Genomic DNA, 20928 nt, shown 5'->3' on the forward strand with positions numbered 1-20928 from the left:
AAACCTGGTTTGTGAAAAAGGGGAAGTGTTCCTTCTTCAGGAAAGAAGCAATACAATTGTGATCTGGTTGCAGCTAGTAATGAGAGACCCAACCAGTAGATAATATGATAAACAAACTTAAGATTATAGTGACACCCACCGAACTGACAACAGAAAGCTTTGGTTCGTTTCCAGAGCACGTCTCAAGTGTCTTTTAATAAATTATTCATCTTACAGTGCTTTAGTCTGAAGCGGGGTTTGATTTAAATCTAAATTGCAACACTTCTATTGTGTAGCAAATATACAGACACATAAGTTTGAAAATGTTGTTTGTGTTGCACACATTTCTGATGATGTTACACAATAGTATAATTTACCAGAAGACCCTCAGTTCAGACAGAGAGAACCACAAAAATTTTCAGTTCCCCACAAACGTGACACATTAGTTGTTTTTGAAAACATATCAAATATCGAAAGTGGATTTGGCTCCTTCTCTCAATCCAGCCTCTGTCTCTGTTTATGACTCATCGCTCAACTCAACCAGCAGAGTCTGTACGTGTTACTCTACAGTCAAACATTTCTGAAACATGCTTTCTCGGTCTGACTCTGTCTGCCACTGGATCAGGGACTTTTTGGGTGATCAGTCCCACGGAATGAGAGTAGGCCCCCGTGTCTCTCAGCCATCAGCCTCAGCTCGGGCTCCCCTCAGGGCCGTGTGCTGAGCCCCCTACACTACACCATCTACATGCATGACTGAACCTCGACACACACTAGAAACAGCATCATAAAGTTTGCTGATGATACCACAGACGAGTCTGCATACCGGGACGAGGTCGAGCAGATATCAGTGTGGTGCACAGACAATAAACACCACTAAGACGAAGAAGATCATCCAAGATTTCAGCATCAAGACAATGGATATTCAGCCCCTGTGCATTGGTATGAGGATTGTGTGGAGAGGGTCTCCAACTTCCAGTTCCTGGGTTTGCACATCGAGAACAACCTCACCTCAAGCACCATCATCAAAAAGGTACAGCAGAGACTCTATTTTTGCTTGTGTTCTTTTATCAATTCTCAATTAAGAGTGTTCTAATGTATTGTATCTGCATGTGGTTTTCCAGATGCACTGCAGAAGACAGGAGGGCACTCCAAAGAGTTGCTACCACGGCCCAGAGGATCACCAGCTGCCTCCTCTATTCCCTGGAGGAACTCTACAGCTCCCACTCCCTCAGGAAGGCATAGTCCATTCTCAGGGATCCAACCTGTTCATTTACACTCTGAACTGTTACCCTCAGTCAGATATATCAGGATATTAAAGGCCAGAACAAACACACTAAAAATGTTTTTTTTTAAATGCAAGAGCCATAATTACACAAAACAATATCAAATATAAACACAAAATATAAGTGCAATAACAATCATACATGTGTAATAATCATCTGATGTGAAATGACTGATGATTGTTTATGTGTGGTTGAAATGTTTTTTAGTTGTTTTAATTTCTCAGTTGCACTCCAGGGCACTTTAGGTACTTTGTTCTTTTAATTCTATTTCTTTTAGATTTCATTGTAGTCTTTAGGTTCTTTATTCCAATCTTTTAACTTTTTCACGACACCTACGGTAGGATTACACCTTCAATGTCATTGTACATGTGCAATGATAATAAAGACATCCTAAATTTTTAAATCAGAACCCTCTCAAATGTTTGAAATGACAATGCAATATTGACTGAATACCGCTTTTTGTGGGGGTCTTTGACACTGCAGCAAAGAAGCATTTCCTCGTAACAGGCATCCACAGAAAGTTATGAAATCCTCACCACTATATAAGCACCCGTTGGCCAGCAAGAATGTGGGGTTTTTTAACTAGATTGATAAGAAAATGACTTCATTTCCTGTTGTCTTCTAAGTAGCTATATCTTCTATATAGCACTCAGTATGTGCTGTATCAGCCTCTTAGTTTGCATCCTGTCATAAGATCTCAGAGGGTAAGCAGTCTTGTCCCTTTTTTGATATGCAATAAAAACATAATAGATTTTACAATTTATTTTATTTACCTTGAAACTGTTCTCTTTTTATCTTTACAAGTTGTTGAAATTTAAACCAGAGTATTTTGTAATCCTATTAAAAATGTTTATTTCGATATTCTGAGCTTTATGAAACTCACTACGATGAAAAAAATACTCCTACAAAGTCATCAACATGTTACTACAATATTGGACATGCTGTACTTCAGATTTATGCTGAACGCACGGGAGCACCGTAGTGGCGACTGAAATTGCTGCCAACCAAGCACTTTCGCTTCCCCTCTAATTGTGGAGGATCGTTTTGTTAAACCAGTTTCTTATGAGCTGAATCTACAAATGTTCACTTTTGATTATAAGATCTGTAAGCAGTTTCCATAGACCAATTAGATGTTTAGCATGCTGTATGCATGTGTATGATTTTGAATATTTTTTCCATTTGGAGTACATCAGTCATGCACTGTCTGTCTGGCAGATGTGTATGACTGCAGACGTGTTTTTAAAAATATATGTTACAATTTCCCTCGTACAGTCATCAATTCCCACTATGTTTGTATCTGTCTAAACTTTGCAAAGATTCAGTTCCTGAAATGCTTACTTCTGCTTTTTGATCCTCTACCATCTGGACAAGAAACTGTGGAAAAGGATATCTACGTGCTTATGAGCAGTGTGCTCTCTGCTCTGTGAAATTCAAGTGTTCTGCTGCCTCCAACTTCGCTGCAAACATGGATCAAGTCATGACAACCACAGAAGATTACTGGGTGAGTGGATTTTTTTTTTTTTTTAAGTATTTATTTTTCATTTCATTTTTCGGTTGATTTATTTCATTGGCGATCAGGAAACACAAAGGGCTAAATAAGAGTTTAAGATACTTTCCATGAAAAATAAATGACATTCCTCCACCAGATATTAGCTACTGCTTCACGCTAAAACCCTCCTAACTAAAGCGCAACGAAATTCTGAGCTTTATTTAAAAAATTGTAAGATGAATGGAAACCCATCAGTGAAGGAAACTTTTCCTGCTCATATTCTTCACATATTTGACAGATGCCTCTTTATCTTTCTTGTCAACAGCCGGGTGATTATGATGACGAGAATTACACACTGCCCCCTGAAACCAGTGGAGTTAATGCAGCAGCCCCATGTATACAGGAGGACATCTATGGTTTTTCACACAAGTTCTACCCTGTTGTATACAGCCTGGTGTTTGTCTTGGCTTTTATCGGCAATGTGCTGGTGCTGTGTGTGATCAGACGCTACAGAAACTCTCAGAGTGGTGGAGCTTGTGCCTTCTCTCTGACAGATACCTTCCTCCTTCACCTGGCTATTTCTGACCTCCTGCTGGCCTTCACTCTGCCCCTGTTTGCAGTGCAGTGGGCTCATCACTGGGTGTTCGGCTTGGCTCTTTGCAAGATCTCCGGTGCCCTTTTCTCCCTGAACCGGTACAGTGGCATCCTGTTCCTGGCCTGCATCAGCTTTGACCGATACCTGGCCATCGTTCACGCTGTCAGCTCAGGCTGGAAGCGCAACACCTGCCACGCCCAGTTTGCATGTGCTGTTATCTGGGTGGTCTGCCTGGGCCTGAGTGGAGTCGATATTGCCTTCAAACAGGTAGAGGAGATACACACTGTTGGCCACCGGGGGCCGCCCATGTGCCAGATGTGGTACACTGGTGACTCAACACAGTGGGAGGTGGGCCTGCAGTTGGTCAGTGTGATTCTGGGGTTCGGGGTCCCCCTGCTGATCATGCTCTACTGCTACATCCAGATCTTCAGGTCTCTGTGTAATGCCACTCGTCGTCAAAGGCGCAAGTCTCTTCGCCTCATTATCTCCTTAGTGTCTGTGTTCGTTATCTGCTGGGCACCATACAACTGCTTCCAGCTGGCAGATAGTCTGCAGAGGCTGGGTGTGGTGAGTGGGGGTTGCCACTTTGGCCGCGTGGTAGACATCGGGACTGTGATCACTGAAAGTCTAGGCCTGTCTCACTGCGCCCTGAACCCGCTGCTGTACGGCTTTGTGGGGGTGAAGTTCAGGAGGGAGCTGGTCCGAATGTGTAAGGGGCTGCTGGGACAGAGAGGCTTGCTTGGGATGGAGGGTTGGAGGGAAAGGAAGCTTCGAAGAACCACACAATCATTCAGTTCTGCAGAAAGTGAAAACACCTCGTACTCTGTCATGGTGTGATATCTGCTGGTGACATGTGAAGAAAAAGGAAGACATAGTGGGGTGGGTGTGATAGCAGAAAGTGAACTGGAACGGAGTGAGGAGCAAATATACTGCATGTCAGTAAATGTTATACTTTAAAAAAATATTCCCAGAAGAATAATGCTTCTCCTGTTATGCAAGTCTTATATTGTTGCTTTGATATTGAGTTGTTGGTTCAAAGAATGCTGTGGTAAAATCATTAGGTGGAGGTGGAGCACAGAGTAAAACAGAAACCCACAGCCTACATCCTGATGGGGTAACAAAACATTTCATGAGAACCTGTTTATGTCAGATCTCGTAAAGCATCCACATTTCATCATACCATCCAATAAAAAAGCTTATTCAGCACTGAAGACGTAGACTGCTGCCTCAGCGCTCAGATTCATGTCACATCTGTAACTCATTGTATTTTTTGTGTCAGATTTCTTTCTCAAATTGTTTGTGGTAAAACCCGTTTCAGCTCTTGAAAATGACTGTGTAGATTAAAACTGTATGCACTGATGTTCATTTTATAATACTTTTTCCATGATGTATATAAGGCTTTTTGGTTCAACATTCTCCGCTGTGTTGCAAAAGAGGAAATGAATGACTCACTTTGAATTTTGTATGTAACATTAAATACCAACCTCTTGTTGAAGTAAAAATATTTTTATATTCAATGTTTTTAATAAAAACAAAGTCTCATGTCCACTATGTGTTGAAGTCTCACGTTATGTCTCTGCAGGTTTACTCTGGTTAGCATTCTTGTGCTTAATAACAATAAACACAGGTCTAGAATCTAAAATGAACTGGGTGCATTGAGAGCATGATGCACCGTTGGGAAGGATGATGCGTCTGGTTCTGCGTCACAGCAACGCTATCAGGTCCAGCACAACAAAACTCAGTCTAGCAGTACTTCCTCTCAGAGCATCTACAGGCAACACATGGAGTTCCAGATTATCCTACATTATCATTAATGTTAAGAAATAGAAGTGTCAGACCACGGCCGATGGTCAAGTATTCAGACCCTGTAAGTGATACTGCAAAGTAAAAATACTTTATAGGAGGCAATTACACAAAAAGCACTGTAAGCAAAATGCATCTGTATCATCAAAGCACATTTTATGGCCATTCAAAATGTCCCCTTAACTACTGTCATCACTGAGCATTGAGTTTTGATTTTAGTGTCTTGACATGTAGGCAGCATGCTGCACCTGAACCAGGTGAAGATCATTTTATTTATTTATGTTCTACTGTGGGCTGCACTGTGGTATATTGGTTAGCACTTTCGCCTTGCAGCAAGAAGATCCCCAGTTCAAATCCTGGCCTGGGCCTGGGATCTTTCTGCATGGAGTTTGCATGTTCTCCCTGTGCATGCGTGGGTTTTCTCCGGGTGCTCCGGCTTCCTCCCACAGTCCAAAAATATGCTGAGGTTAATTGGTTACTCTAAATTGCCTGTACACACGTGGACAAAATTGTTGGTACCCCTCAGTTAAAGAAGGAAAAACCCACAATTCTCACTGAAATCACTTGAAACTCACAAAAGTAACAATAAATAAAAATTTATTGAAAATTAAATAATCAAAATCAGCCATCACTTTTGAATTGTTGATTAACATAATTATTTAAAAAAACTAACGAAATAGGGCTGGACAAAAATGATGGTACCCATAACTTAATATTTTGTTGCACAACCTTTTGAGGCAATCACTGCAATTAAACGATTTCTGTATTTGTCAATGAGCGTTCTGCAGCTGTCAACAGGTATTTTGGCCCACTCCTCATGAGCAAACAGCTCCAGTTGTCTCAGGTTTGATGGGTGTCTTCTCCAAATGGCATGTTTCAGCTCCTTCCACATATGTTCAATGGGATTCAGATCCGGGCTCATAGAAGGCCACTTTAGAATAGTCCAACGCTTTTCTCTCAGCCATTCTTGGGTGTTTTTGGCTGTGTGTTTTGGATCGTTGTCCTGTTGGAAGACCCATGACCTGCGACTGAGACCAAGCTTTCTGACACTAGGCAGCACATTTCTCTCCAGAATGCCTTGATAGTCTTCAGATTTCATCGTACCTTGCACACTTTCAAGACACCCTGTGCCAGATGCAGCAAAGCAGCCCCAAAACATTACTGAGCCTCCTCCATGTTTCACCGTAGGGACAGTGTTCTTTTCTTCGTATGCTTGGTTTTTGAGTCTATGAACATAGAGTTGATGTGCCTTACCAAAAAGCTCCAGTTTGGTCTCATCTGTCCAAAGGACATTCTCCCAGAAGCTTTGTGGCTTGTCAACATGCATTTTTACAAATTCCAGTCTCGCTTTTTTTATGAGTTTTTTTCAGCAGTGGTGTCCTCCTTGGTCGTCTCCCATGAAGTCCACTTTGGCTCAAACAACGACGAATGGTGCGATCTGACACTGATGTACCTTGGCCTTGGAGTTCACCTTTAATTTCTTTGGAGGTTGCTCTGGGCTCTTTGGATACAATTCCAACGATCCGTCTCTTCAATTTGTCATCAATTTTCCTCTTGCGGCCACGTCCAGGGAGGTTGGCTACTGTCCCGTGGGTCTTGAACTTCTGAATAATATGAGCCACTGTTGTCACAGGAACTTCAAGCTGTTTAGAGATGGTCTTATAGCCTTTACCTTTAAGATGTTTGCCTATAATTTTTTTTCGGATGTCCTGGGACAATTCTCTCCTTCGCTTTCTGTTGTCCATGTTCAGTGTGGTACACACCTTTTCACCAAACAGCAGGGTGACTACTTGTCTCCCTTTAAATAGGCAGACTGACTGATTATGAGTTTGGAAACACCTGTGATGTCAATTAAATGACACACCTGAGTTAATCATGTCACTCTGGTCAAATAGTTTTCAATCTTTTATAGAGGTACCATCATTTTTGTCCAGCCCTATTTCATTAGTTTGTTTTTTTTAAATAATTATGTTAATCAACAATTCAAAAGTAATGGCTGTTTTTGATTATTTAATTTTCAATGAATTTTTATTTATTGTTACTTTTGTGAGTTTCAAGTGATTTCAGTGAGAATTGTGGGTTTTTCCTTCTTTAACTGAGGGGTACCAACAATTTTGTCCACGTGTGTAGGTGTGAATGTGATTGTGATTGTTTGTCTGTATATGTAGCCCTGTGACAGACTGGCAACCTGTCTAGGGTGTCCCCTGCCTTTGCCCGAGTCAGTTGGGATAGACTCCAGCACCCCCCGCAACCCTAGTGAGGATAAAGCAGTGTACAGAGAATGGATGGATGGATGGATGGATGTTCTACTGTTCGGTTTTAATCCCCGGTTTGTGTTCCAGCCTTCCTGGGATCTTTCTGCATGGAGTTTGCATGTTCTCCCTGTGCATATGTGGTGTTTCTCCAGGTTTTCTGGCTTCCTCTCACAGTTCAAAAACATGCTGAGGTTAATTGATTATTCTAAATTATCCATAGGTGTGAGTGTGAGCGTGATTGTTTGTCTGTATACTGTGTTTTAGTTAAAGTCATTGTGTAAAAGTTTAAAGCAACTTAAAATGTTAAAAATATAAAAAATCCTCACAAGTAGTTAAAAATACTTACACCTTATTTTGTATTTATTGACTTTATTTGTTCTTAGTGCTTTTATTGTGTGATTTTTTTATTTGTTTTTATTGTGTTTTTCTGTTGTTTCATTTGTTGTTAGTTTTTGGTATTTTATTTGTTAGTGCACTATTGTGTATCTCTGATTTTATTTGTCTTGTTCTGGATGTACAGCACTTTGATTTAATCTGTGGTTGTTTAAAGTGCTATATAAATAAAGCTGGATTGGACTGGATTGGATATAAACAGTAGCTTTCTTTAGTAAATGTATTACATTCCTCAGCAGTACTGGATTTTTAGGGGGGCATAAATAAGTTAGACACTTTATCAGGTTAAGGTGTTGAGTGTTTTTTCTCCAAAAAAAAAATAAAAAAAAATTTACCTGTAAACACCAATGCAAATACATAATGGCTTATTGCGGGTTTTTTTATTTAGCATATTCATCCCAACAACCAAATTACTGGTTCACTTCCTGGCCTGGACCTGGGATCTTTCTGCATGGAGTTTGCATGTTCTCCCTGTGCATGCTTCCCCCTACAGTCCAAAAACATGCAGAGGTTAATTGGTGATTCTAAGTTGTCAACGTGAATGTGTTTGTTTGTCTCTATGTAGCCCTATGATGGACTATTGACCTGTCCAGGGTGTCTCCTCCTTCATCTTAAACAGCTGGGATAGACTCCAGCCCTCTTCAACCCTAATGAGGATGTAGTGCTGCATAGATGATAGATGGATGGATCCTGACAACCTGTAGATAGAAGCAGGCCTCAGCTTCTATTGTTCACCTTGAGAAACACAAACACAACAGCCCCATCTAGTGAGAAGCGGCGCATTGTGCCGCGTTTTGTCTGCTTTGTGTCTAGCACGCCGCGGTGCTCCGTGTCAAGCCGCTCACAGAAAGTAGCAAACCGGAAGTATGACAAAATATTTTTCAAAGCTAAATATCTGTTTTTCTCAGTAAAGGAATTTGTCATGGGCACTGTTTCATTTCAGTGTATCAGCATTCCTTACGCTGCTTCGAAGAGCACAGATTCTTTTTCGATCTCTTTTCTCTTAATTTTTTTTGCAATGATTTTCGTTAAGCAAAAAATATTTTGAAAATCCTTATTCGGACAACGCAGCATTTCGTGTGACCTGGCAGGTGTGAAAGCGTTGGCACTGTGCAAGCGGGATGACATTTGATGAACCAAAACAGGCCATTAAAGAAGCAGCTAAAGTCTATGTAAGTCCGTTCTGTGGCCGTCAGAGGCGTTCAGTTCCCAGTTTACGTGAGAAATGCGTCGCTGATGTAAAACTTCCGGCTGAAGTGCGCAGTTTTTCTCACCGTCCTGTTCCTCACTTTGTTCAGCTGCTCAGTGTTTTTTTTTCTTAAATCAGGCTCAGCAAGTTTAACGATGCGACTCACGTGTAATTACAACTTTAATGATCCCTGAAGTTGAAGCGCAAAGTCGAAAGAGAAAGCCTGTCGTGCATTTTTCGGCTGGACTTGACGGGCGCATGACAGCTGCGGAATCTTATCTGTCCTCCCTCCAAAAACACCCGGTAGCTGCCGTTTAAAGCCCGTCGGTGTGAAGGTTTATACGCAGGTTGCAGAGCTTGTTCTGTTTTGGTATCAGCAGACCACAGTGTGCTGAGACATCATCCTCAGACTGCAGCTGAAGCCTGTACTCCACTGCCAGTAAGTCATCATATATTTGTGAATCTTTTTGTCTTTGAATCCTTATATTTTTTTTCATTTCACTTTCTGTTTCTGTGTAGACTTTAATTTTCAAGTGAGTGTCAGCACGTTTACATGAGACCTTTAATTCCTCTTTAATTCAGAATTAAAGTTAATTCCCCTTTAAAATCTCCTTGTAAACACTTAATTCCAAATTAAAAAGTGAATTCTGATTAAACTATCTGGTTTATTCCGATGTTAATTCTGAATAAACTAATTCCTTTGTACATTCTATTCATGTATACAGTTAATTCCGCTTTAGCTAATTCTGGTCATGCTTGGCTCCTCACGTAGCGATGACGTAGAGACGTACACGTTCTGCGACCTTCCTGGCGAAACAGAAGTAGTCCGCCATTGTCGAGTTGCTTTTTCAAAATGACAATAAAAAGCAAAGCGAAAAGTGTGCTTTTTAGTTGTTCCTCCATGTTGTTGGGGAAAAGAAATGCTACAGCAAATGGAGTTTGTTTTCTTCCGGTAAAAAGGGATACCTTACGTCCACTCCCCGTCCAATCAGAATCCTTTCCAACGGCAAGCATTAAAGGGCCATGCAAACCTTAATTCGGAATTAATATTTCCATGTAAACGCAAAGCACCAAACTATAATTCCGAATGAGTTAATTACAAATTAATAATTACGAATTACAAAGCTTCAACTAACCGTGGCCTGTGTGTGTGTGTGTGTGTGTGTGTGTGTGTGTGTGTGTGTGTGTGTGTGTGTGTGTGTGTGTGTGTGTGTGTGTGTGGGCGTGCATGACCAATGGGAACTGTGTTTTCCATTGAAACCCACTCCACAGTTGCCTCATTCAGTGACATCGCACCATGTGAGTTTAGTATGAGTCTGAGCCTGTTTATAAAGCGTCAGCCGGGCTTCCCAGGAGGATATTTTTAAAAACCTTCACATCACTGTCACCCATCTGATGCTGCACAGAGAGAGAAGCGTGTATTTTTGACGTCCAGCTTGAGCCACTGCAACGTTTTTGGTTTCTGTCTGAGTTTTACCTTTTTTGTCTCCACAGCAGGTGAACATGGAAGTGGATCTAGATGGAATATTTCTTCAGAACAACACATATGACTATGAGGACTACGAATATAAAGGAGACTACGAATCAAGTAGTGAGACAGTGGGGTTGCCGGTTTTGTACTCTTTCGTGCTGGTTGTGGGCCTCCTGGGGAATATACTGCTCCTGGCTATTCTGGCTCAGAAGAGGCCATCATGGAGCATGTCAGACACCTTTGTCCTCCATATGGGTGTTGCAGACATCCTGCTTCTGGTGACGCTGCCCCTCCAGGCTGCACAGGCGGCTCGGCATTGTGAATGGTGCTTTGGAATCTTCTGCAAGATCTGTGGAGCTGTTTTTAATGTAAGTGCTAAGTGTTGTGTAGAGCAGGTTGAGACTGAAAATGAAAGTCTGATCTTTTCAGTGAAGCTATGAGAATGCTGTGTTTGGCTGTAGGCCTTTTTATTATTTACTTTCGCTTAGTCAAGCCTCTTGGCAGAACAGGGTTGTTGGACTAGATGCTGTTTTTGAGCAAATGTACTCCCCCAGTGACATTCTCCAGAAATTTCAGAATTTCTGGGAAGATGCTAGAGGAGGGGATTACACTCAGGGAGGGGTGAAATTTAAGTTGTAAAGATAATGCATAACAGTTTTCCTTTTCTATTTTTCTAGATCAACTTCTACTGTGGGATCTTTCTGCTGGTTTGCATCAGTTTAGATCACTACTTGTCTGCCATCCATGTCACCCAGCTGTACTCTCACAAGAAGCCCTGGTTAGTTCATATCAGCTGCCTCTTGGTCTGGCTTGTTTCCCTTCTCCTCACCATCCCTGACTGGATTTTCCTGGTGGCAATGACAGAGAAAGATCCAGTAAAAAACAAAACATTTTGTGTGCACGACTACTCTCAGTCTGTAACTGACTGGCAGCTGTTGTCACGTTTGCTCCACCACATGGTAGGCTTTGTCCTGCCTGCAGGCGCCCTGGTCATCTGCTGGTCCTGCATCTTACTACGGCTTCAGAGAAGTTCTAAAGGCCTCCAGAACCAGAGATTCATCATGGTCATCCTGCCTCTGATAGTAGTATTCTTTCTCTGCTGGATGCCATATAACATCACACTCATTGTGGACACCTCCAGGAGGAGCTCTGAGGAATCTTACAAGGATTTATCTGGAAATCCTGAAGGTTCCTTGAAAGCAGCTCTTGTGGCCACCTCTGCCCTGGGCTGTGTGCACGCCTGCCTCAGGCCTCTGCTGTATCTTGGCCTGTGTAGAAACTTCAGGAGACGGTTGCTGGACGTGTTGAAATGTGCTACAGTTGAATCCAAGAGTTCACTGTGGGAGATCAACGTGGGTGAGGAAGCTCTGCCTGACCAAAGTCATGAGGGGGAAGAGCTGAAACAGATGACAAGTGCAGAGCATCAGGTGCAGTCAGTTCAGGGCCGATGACTGGACAGAAATGTCTTGCTGTGACTCAGAACTGATCTGAATAATGATCCTCCCCTGAGCAGTAGTGGCCTTGGTCATCATGTCATTGGATCAGTGGGTGGAGGACTATGTTCTGTGTAATAGTTAGAAATAGATATTTATATAAAAAAAGACTCTCTCGCATTCCGCTTTTAATGTGAATGTTTCAGAGCACCATCGCCGAGTCATGAATTGTTGTACTGTTTAAGCTTATCACTTTAAATCATGAACTTTAGATATCTGTATTTTATTGTGTAATGTTTTTGTCATTCTAACTGAAAACAAGCAGTTTCCAGTATTTTATCGACAGTAAAAATCATTGAGTCAGTGAAGAATTTTCAACTTTTGTACAGTTGTCACAAAGCTAATGCCATAACATTCGAAACTGAATAGAATGCACATTCTTATCCTTGCCAAAGCTACTGTATTACCACATTCAACAGGCTGACACAGTTTGGAACCTTATCACTGAGAATACTTCACTTTTCATTTCGTGAGCTAGTTTTTATTTACTTTTTTTAGTAGAGATGGTGAATTCCACAATTGCACAGTGAGTGTGTGCATGTCTGTGTATGACTACAGTGGCTTTATGGATTTTCCCCAGTGAATCCCATAGTTTTTGTTCTTTTTGATTTCACTGTTGCAACATTACTGTGTGGGTTATACAAGATGACACAAACGGATCATGACATCATCAGTCAGGTGACAGAGCAACACCGAGGAGGAGGAGGAGGAGGAGGAAGAAGAAAAAAAGCTCTGTTGTTGTTGCTGCAGTCTCTCCGTAGCTCGCTGTTAAATTCTTATCAAAGAACTTGGCTGTTTGGTAGAAAGACATCGGCACACTTTCTGCAGTTACTGGGGAAATGAGTAGGTGACAAAAGAAGGGAAGTTAGAGAAGATAAACATCTTCTTGTGACAATCATAGTACATGTTGTGCCAAACAACAAAGTCTGTGGTTTTTAATGCTACATTGCTCTACAGGTTATGACCTGCCAGGCAAGCTTCATTTCTGGGCTCAAGGGATAATAATGATGCTCATCTTTGCAAATGAAACTTTAATTAGAGAGTACTGTCATAGATGGGTGCTCATTTGGAAACTTAATATACAGTATTTTCACACTTAACAAACGTGAAACCGTTTCCTCCTCTCAGCCCAGCTCTTTTCCTTCCTCCTACAGCTGAAAGATGTGTATTTAGAGCCTGAGTCTCATTAAGAATGTGGCCTAATCTGAGAAATACCGGCTGACAGTAACAGCAGAATCCCATCATGTTTATCACATTACTGGTAGTGATTACTCTTGAGACTCACATTAACTTGAAGTTTCATTTCCTGCTTCAGCTCAAGCCTATCTGTAAACACAAGCAGCTGACCATGATTCTTTACTAAGTAACAAATGCGTTATCAGCACAAACAAAAACATCGGAAAATGGTTTAGATTCCTCCAAAAACTAAGGTAGAGTGCTTTACTATAGTTGGAAAAAAACTTTTATCACATGACTGCATTGATTAACAACTAGAAATGTTAATGTTGGCCTCATAGTGCTTAATGTGTTTGAATGGGTTTCCAAACAAGCTCTTCAATCCACTGTATTATTTTCTGCTTCAGGACTGAAATGTTGATAGTTTAGACCTGCTGGTTGTTGCTAGTATGATCCTGTACAGAGCCCCTACCAGCCTGCAAAGGCTCAGCAGCGATGGCACATGTGTTTTATATATGTGTTAGTTGACCTGGATAAACCTGTCTTAAGTCACATTATTTCGGTGTGTTCATCTTTAATCTTGTCACCTATCAGTTTTCTGCTGAAATCACGCAGAGGATGTGTGTCAGCTTTTTGTCGCTTTTCTTCCATTTCCTGTCAAAAAGATGCAAACTATTTCCAGTGAAACGGCTACCTGTGGGTTTCTATTTTTGTATTATTCTTGCATGTATTCTGCACATGATTCTAGTTGTATCATTAAAATATAGAAACTGATAGAAAGTTCTCTACATGTTCAGGGTATATATTATAATGTCTCAGGTGCTCAGTGCAAAAAAAGAAAGAAGACAGAGAGAGAGCAGAAATGAATGTTGCACAATCTGACTTCTCTTGAAATCTAAGTTTCAATCTTAACATTTATTGTGTACACTGCATTTTCAGAACCACGATCTTATCTTTACAACGTGCAAAAATCTAGTATGTGATCAAAAAGATTACAATTCAGAAAGCCTATGAACTCTATGTTACAGTCCACAGTGCATTTTGAGTGAAAACACATAAAACAGGCAGGGTATGAACTGCATCCACTGTTTCTTGCCTAACTCTTTATCTACAGCAGAAAAAAGATACAGTTGGATTTTTAGTTTTTTTTCGATCATTCAAAATTGGGAGTTGGTTTTAGTTAAAATAAGTAGAAGAACAGAAATGTTGTCATTACAGCATACAATCCATTTTAAATAATACTTCTATGGCCAGCAACTCAGTTCGCTTGAGAAACAGTGCATTTTATTCAATCATTTAACAATTTCAATTTATTCTTTTGCAAAATTTCAATCTGCCCTAAATGTGTGTTGTTTTTTTTAACTAAAAGCAGTGGTAATATTTTCAGGCCATGAGGAAAAGAGTCTGGGATTGAAGCACTCTGAGGCTGGATGAGACTATATATAATTGCATTAACCTCTGAATAGAGCAGAGCAGAAAACTATAGCGTCCCTCTGCCAAATAAAAATGTATTTTACTCCTATATCAGTACTCTTAATCCTACTGGTTGACTGATAAGATTTAGAGCCACGGATCTTGCCATGAACTGTTCCTAATGCATATGTTACTTTAAATATGTTTTGTTACTACCTCTCTGTTTCATCTGTTGTTATTCTCCGTTATGTTGAGCAAAAGGAAAGTTTGGACTTCAGTGTACAATAAAGATAAAAATTTTATTCCATACTAGCAAACTCAGCTGTTAATTATTTGTACTTGGCTTTGAAAATGCATTTAATGTCTTTTACAGTTGTGTGTAAAAATGCGTGAAATTGATTGTGAGTGATAAATTGCAATTTTGAAACATGAGGTCAATGAATGTATTTTGTTTTAAAGAAATGGCAGCTCTCAAGCTTAGTTCACATTCAGTTCCTGTGGAAAGAGTTTTGAAAAAGTGAACTATTGAGAAATCTATGAGCAACTGCGGAAAGTTGTGCAACATTGTACTGGCCGTATTGTAACATGGTGATATTCATCCAGTCTAACAACAATCAACATACACTGTCCCACATCATTACCACAGTTTCATCTGATCTTATCTAAAACACAGTTGTGGTTTGTTTGGGTTACAGTGTCTTTATTGACACATTTTTACACAATACTGTATTCGAATAGAGGTGTGTACATTTTCTTGACAACATGCTGCCGTGATGACTGTAGCTAATATGTAATATTTAATTTTCATTTGTCTTTGAGTTACCATATCTGCTGCCTCAAGCTTCCTCTGTGGTTTGACTAAAGTACGTGACTGAGTACCAAAATTACAGAAGGCCAAGAAAAGGACTAGACCATGAGCTGTGACAGCACTGAGGTGGAGGGGGTGGGGGTGGGGGTGGGGATTGTTAGAAGCTGCAGAGTAGGGCTTGTTTGTATTGATTTATGGTTATTGCACATGAGGTTTTCTTCCTTCTGCTGTATATATAATGGCATGATCGGCTTGTATATATGTTTCACTGATGTCTCGTGTTGTCAGAGAACTACTGTCTTGTTTTGTCAGCTGCATTTTTATGTAGAGTGCTGCTGGTTTACCTCTTGAAAGGGTCCACTTGTTGACAAAATTACCATTTTCATTCATTTGAATTTTGGCATGTTGAAAGGAGTAAGGTGCAATCCAGTTGTAAAAAAAGTAAACGTGTTCCTGCTTCTCGTTTGACTGTTCAGTCCTTAATGCTCTAAAACAATCTGGCCTCAGAAGTTTCATTGTGTCATATGTAATAATAACAATAATAATGATAATAATAATAATAATAATAATAATAATGTTTCCTTAATGGCCCACTGTCCTGGGTGGGTCCATATTCCATGGGTTTTCTTACAACGCATTCAAAAGCAGCCTGCAAGTCTCCATACATATGTAGGTACAAAATTGTGCACAAGCTGCTAATGAAAACTGATATCTGGAGAACAGCACTTTTGGTCTAAAGACTTTATCAAACGTTGGATTTGTCTTAATTGTCTTACATTTTTATAGATGTTCCCAAAGGTTTCTCATGCTTTTGGTGTTTAGCATAAGTGCCACTGATGTAAAAGTTGAAAAGTAACCATCTAAAGTTGATGTACAGTAATATTGAAATCACACTGGTTTATGGGGGAAAACTTTATTCTACATTTAAACACTCTCCACACAAAAACCAACAATACAATATGTAATATAACTGTGGTATAAAAAATATATATATATGAAAAGCTTGATTGTAAAACAGAGGCTCACTACAGTAAGAAGACCACAAAATGTAATGTCGACTCTAGTTTTATAAAGCTTCCTGCGAATAAGCAATAATAAATGTCATATTTCTGCTATACAAGAAAAACTTTGCTACTGAAAAGTGCAAATGTCAGTGCCTGAATGTCAAAATACCTCGTCCTATGTCCATGGTCATGTTCAGCTGCCGATACATGATGAAATATTGAGAACTGAAAGAAAGCATTACCTATTACAAGTTATACAGTACAGGAAATATACAGAAATATTTTGCATGTTATGTCAGTTTAATAGACTTATATTTCTATCTTTTTCAGATTGCAGTAGAGTGGGAGGTGTCGGCAGACTCAGACCAAATGGAGGTTCTCCTGACAGTAGATGGGAATTTGACACTTGTCTTCAGATTGCAGCCCAGAGACCTCAGGATGTCCATGAGCTGACGCCGGAACTTTACACCCACAAAGGCGTACAGGATGGGATTGAGGCAGCAGTGGAGGCATCCCAAAGTGAAAGTCACTATTTTAGCCTTCTCCAGAGATGATCTCTTTCCACAGGTGAGAGTGCTATTGCCAGAATGAAGTGTGTCCACCATGAGTGTGATGTTGTATGGTGTCCAGCAGAGAAAGAAGGCCACCACCACAGTGAGAATGACCCGAAAAGCTTTTTGCTTTTGAAGGCCCTGTGTGCCACATCGCAGTCTCTCCAGGATGCAGGAGTAGCAGAAGATCAGGACAGCTGAAGGAAGCAGAAAGCCCACTATGTGGTAAAGCAGGCGTGATGCTTTCCGCCAGACAAATACAGCCATTTCACTTAAAATGAAATAGTTGCGAATACATTCTGTTCTTTTTCGTCTGGAATCCAACACAGCTTCATAAAAGATCCAGTCAGGGACAGAGAGGAGCAGGGAGAAGAACCACACCAAGAAGCAACTGGCCTGAACAACCCAGGGCTTCCTGCGGGAGTACATCTGGGTGGCATGGACTATTGACAGGTAGCGGTCCAAACTGATGCAGGCCAGGAGAAAGATCCCACAGTAGAAGTTGATCTGAAGTTAAGAAATCAAGCAAAGCAAAGTGAGAAACTATTCACAGCCTCTACTATATGAACCCCTCTATAACTTAAGTATTTGCAGAGCATCTTTTCTTTTGCACAATTCTTACCACAAAAACAGATCCCACGATCTTGCAGAAGGGAGTGCCAAATGTCCATCCTTTATCTTGACCATACTGTGTTGCCCAGAAGGGCAGTGTCACCAACAACAGTATGTCTGCAACACCCAGATGGAGGATGAAGGTATCTGTCACACTCCAGGTCTTTCTGCTGTGAAACAGTACTCCCAGCAGAACTCCATTCCCGAGGATACCCACAATAAATGCCACATAGTAAAGAATTGGTATGAATACCGCGTCAAACTTCATACCTTCTTTCAGGTCACAAATACCCTCAGACCAATCGTCGGGAGTGTCAACACAAGAATCATTGTCACATGGGTATTCTGACACGTTACGAAGGAGGTCATCCCACATGTAATCGTCCATCATCTGTGAGCTCTGCACAAACAGAAGATTGTTTCAGCCACATGGTGGTGCTGTCTGTCTGTCTATCTATCTATCTATCTATCTATCTGGATAGATGTAGATAGCATAAGTGCTATACAGTTTAAAGCATTTTGATTTAAAGTAAAAAATACTTCAAGGATGCCTTTTTAAAATGTACAATGTATAATAATAATAATAATAATAATAATAATAATAATAATAATAAGTAAATCTAATGGGTTAGGTTTGCATTAAACTGTCAGTCCCTTTTGGACTGAAAATTTTGCAGCACTTTTGAACTATTTTGAAGGCGAAAGGATAGCATTGCTATTTCTAGTCATATTTTCCACACACATGCAGGGTGAAATACTATCATTCCTGCCCATGCTGACTGTGATGTAACAATAAAAGCGCTATATAGTTTCTAATGTCATGTTTCATTCACTGTATGACTTTGTTCCAATCGGTATGATCTCAGTTTCCTGTTTAGAGCAAGTTAATACTGAAGAGAAAATGTGTAAAATCACAGTTTGCAGGAAGTAAAAAAATTTGAGGCACTAAAATAGGACTCACAATTATTACTAAAAATAATGCTTGGTGTCTGTAACATAATATTATAAAATAAAGATTGTTCAGTTGTTCAAAAGCTTACTTTAGGACAGAATTGACTTAAGCTCCCTTGTTCTTTCAGTGTGTGTGAGAACAAATAGCAAAATCAGTGAACAAGATATATATTACAATAGCAACCATACTGTAAAAATTAAATGTAGCTTCATTTGATAATATATTAATGTTATTTATACACACTACATACACACAAGTGTAAAAACATTGGTCAGATCTTTAAAATGTATGCTATGTAATATTTAAAATGCGAATGCAAATTCTTATATGCATGTTAAATAAAATCTCTGCAGCTGAAGATGATAAACAAATCATTTTTTTTTTAAAAAAAGGGGGAATAAAATGCTAACTTACCCAAGAGTAAACCTCTGACATTGTACAGCTGAGCAGAAATGAGCTCTGCTATCTAGCAGTTGCGTACAAAAGCACCTTCAGCCACCAATGAGGAAGAGCCTGCACACACACATGCCCACACTTCCACCACTAATAGGTAAAAGGTATGTGCAGAAATTTTCAATGAAGAACAACATAACCGTGTACAGGATTTTTAGGATCTTTAGGGGAAATGGGGAAACTGTTGTTATTATGGCACTGGTGAAGAGCTTTTGTGATGCAAAATTACCTCTCAGTTTTGTATTTTATGTATTTCCTCTCTCCGTAAAAAAAAAAAAAACAGCTTATAAATAAAGTTAAATTGATGTGGACTTTACATCCTAGACCTTGAATGTACCTTTTGTATAGAACTGAAAAAGCTGAAAGCTTGGGGGGTTTGTTTCCCATAAAGGGGAATAAAACAGAAGACATTGTAGCTGAAGGGGAACTGAAACGAGATGTAAGCATTGGATGTAGATCAATCATCAAAGAATGCTTAATAGCTGTGTGTCACAGTCTTAACAAGTGATACTTTACTTTTTGCATCAAGAACAGTATGAATGATTCACTAGTTATCAATCTTTGGTCCACTTTTGGTCCTTACTAACCACTGCACAGCACTTACTGTTTTGGAGATGCTCTGACGCAGTTGTCTCGCCTTCACAATTTGGCACTTATCCGGGTCGTTCATGCCTGTATACTCACCCATTTTTCTTGCTTTCAACATTTCACATTCAGGAATTAAGTGTGTATTTGATGTCTCATATATTTCCCCCATGATAGGATTTGTTTTCTCAACCTGTCGGTGGTATTCCGTCACAGAAGTTCAATGACATCTTTATAAATTCCTGTACAACTGTAAATAATTAGTTTTAATAACTCCAATTTTCTTTTTCTCTCTTGTCTAATGATGCTAATCTAGATTTACACCATTGTAAGGATCTAAAAACACATAAGATGTTGTCAGAATATGTTTGTTATGTGAGTATGCTGACACACATGAAACTGGATGATGACTAATACTTCTGAGTTTACTTGTACTGAATCTGAAATGCCACAAAAGTTTCATTTACCTTGAAAGATATGCTTTAAAAGAAATACAGTATTTCTGCAAACATTGTGGAAAATGTTGACTGCAGTTATATCGTCACAGTATATTCACTTACAGTGACAGTGATAAACTCAGAAAGACATCTGCCTTTGTTCTGGTCTGTCAGCATTAACATAAATACGTTTTCTTTTACAGTTTATGAGGGGGTTTGGACTATTTTTTACCTTTGTTTTAAGAAATTATTATTATTAGAGAATAAATTGTGTTGAAAGCACTCGAGAAGTGGAAGGACACAATCCTCGTATATTCACCCAGCTAATGAAAGAAAGAATAGAGCTGGTGGAGCAAACAGAGGACTGCACTGTCCAGTCCAACATTATTCTGGTGTGTGAACCGCATGGTGTCAAGTGAATGTGAAACCTGTGCTCTTAGAAACTGGCACAGAAGAAGACACTCCAGTGTCTTCATGAGCCGTGAAGTGAGAGCCACTGGTCTGTAGTCGCTTCTCTCGACATAGCGCCTTACTTTGGGCACCAGTACAAGACAAGATGTTTTCCACAGAACCGGAACGCTATCAGTAAACTCAAGTTGAAGGTCCTCTGGAGCAGCTCAGCAGTTGAGCAGCACCGCCCTTCAGCAGCCTCAGACACACACCATCTGGACCTGCTGCTTCTTGCAGGACACATTCTCTGTTGTGAAGGACAGTTTTTGTGCTGGTGTGGATGGAGGAGCTGCTGTGGTGAAAGGGGTGAGGAGGGAGGGGATGATAGAGGGCTAGAGATAGACGATAACCATCATCATGCAACTGGACACAAATTTAGAGCAAGTTGCAACTTTGCAAAAGAATAAATTTAAATAAGTAAATAAAATGCATCATTACTCCGGTGAATTTAGTTGCTGGCCATAGAAGTAATATTTGAAAGGGAATGCATAATGAGAATGTTCCTGTTCTTGCTCTACTTATTGTACCAAAACCAAC

General features: G+C 40.1%; 3 protein-coding genes across 3 annotated transcripts; 2 read left to right on the plus strand and 1 right to left on the minus strand.

Moving 5' to 3' along the window:
- Positions 1-1636: 1636 nt before the first annotated feature.
- On the plus strand, positions 1637-4897 carry cxcr3.2 (chemokine (C-X-C motif) receptor 3, tandem duplicate 2). Its single transcript, XM_022206336.2, has 2 exons — positions 1637-2763; positions 3077-4897. The coding sequence occupies exons 1-2, from the start codon at positions 2728-2730 to the stop codon at positions 4181-4183; spliced, it is 1143 nt and encodes a 380-aa protein (XP_022062028.1). The 5' UTR covers positions 1637-2727; the 3' UTR covers positions 4184-4897.
- A 3972-nt stretch (positions 4898-8869) lies between these two features.
- Positions 8870-14848, plus strand: LOC110959460 (C-X-C chemokine receptor type 3-like). Its single transcript, XM_022206335.2, has 3 exons — positions 8870-9425; positions 10481-10825; positions 11135-14848. Exons 2-3 carry the CDS (start codon positions 10490-10492, stop codon positions 11906-11908), a joined length of 1110 nt encoding a protein of 369 aa, XP_022062027.2. The 5' UTR covers positions 8870-9425; positions 10481-10489; the 3' UTR covers positions 11909-14848.
- Positions 14849-15517: 669 nt separating this feature from the next.
- On the minus strand, positions 15518-19096 carry cxcr3.1 (chemokine (C-X-C motif) receptor 3, tandem duplicate 1). The gene is made up of 3 exons (XM_022206351.2): positions 18881-19096; positions 17525-17914; positions 15518-17409 (listed from the first exon to the last, which is right to left on the minus strand). The coding sequence occupies exons 1-3, from the start codon at positions 18899-18901 to the stop codon at positions 16678-16680; spliced, it is 1143 nt and encodes a 380-aa protein (XP_022062043.1). The 5' UTR covers positions 18902-19096; the 3' UTR covers positions 15518-16677.
- Between the last annotated feature and the right edge of the window lie 1832 nt (positions 19097-20928).

Source organism: Acanthochromis polyacanthus, chromosome 12 (genome assembly GCF_021347895.1).
Source record: "Acanthochromis polyacanthus isolate Apoly-LR-REF ecotype Palm Island chromosome 12, KAUST_Apoly_ChrSc, whole genome shotgun sequence".
Lineage (NCBI taxonomy): Eukaryota > Metazoa > Chordata > Actinopteri > Pomacentridae > Acanthochromis > Acanthochromis polyacanthus.

What these genes read in the sequence shown, in the direction of transcription:
- cxcr3.2 (XM_022206336.2), top strand. Translation starts at nt 2,728, where the DNA reads ATGGATCAAGTCATGACAACCACAGAAGATTACTGG. An exon ending in CAACCACAGAAGATTACTGG is followed by an intron (nt 2,764 to 3,076) that starts GTGAGTGGATTT and finishes TCTTGTCAACAG; the next exon opens with CCGGGTGATTATGATGACGA.
- cxcr3.1 (XM_022206351.2), bottom strand. Translation starts at nt 18,901, where the DNA reads ATGTCAGAGGTTTACTCTTGG. An exon ending in TGTCAGAGGTTTACTCTTGG is followed by an intron (nt 17,915 to 18,880) that starts GTAAGTTAGCAT and finishes CTGTTTGTGCAG; the next exon opens with AGCTCACAGATGATGGACGA. An exon ending in TCGTGGGATCTGTTTTTGTG is followed by an intron (nt 17,410 to 17,524) that starts GTAAGAATTGTG and finishes TCTTAACTTCAG; the next exon opens with ATCAACTTCTACTGTGGGAT.
- LOC110959460 (XM_022206335.2), top strand. Translation starts at nt 10,490, where the DNA reads ATGGAAGTGGATCTAGATGGAATATTTCTTCAGAACAACACATATGAC. An exon ending in TCTGTGGAGCTGTTTTTAAT is followed by an intron (nt 10,826 to 11,134) that starts GTAAGTGCTAAG and finishes CTATTTTTCTAG; the next exon opens with ATCAACTTCTACTGTGGGAT.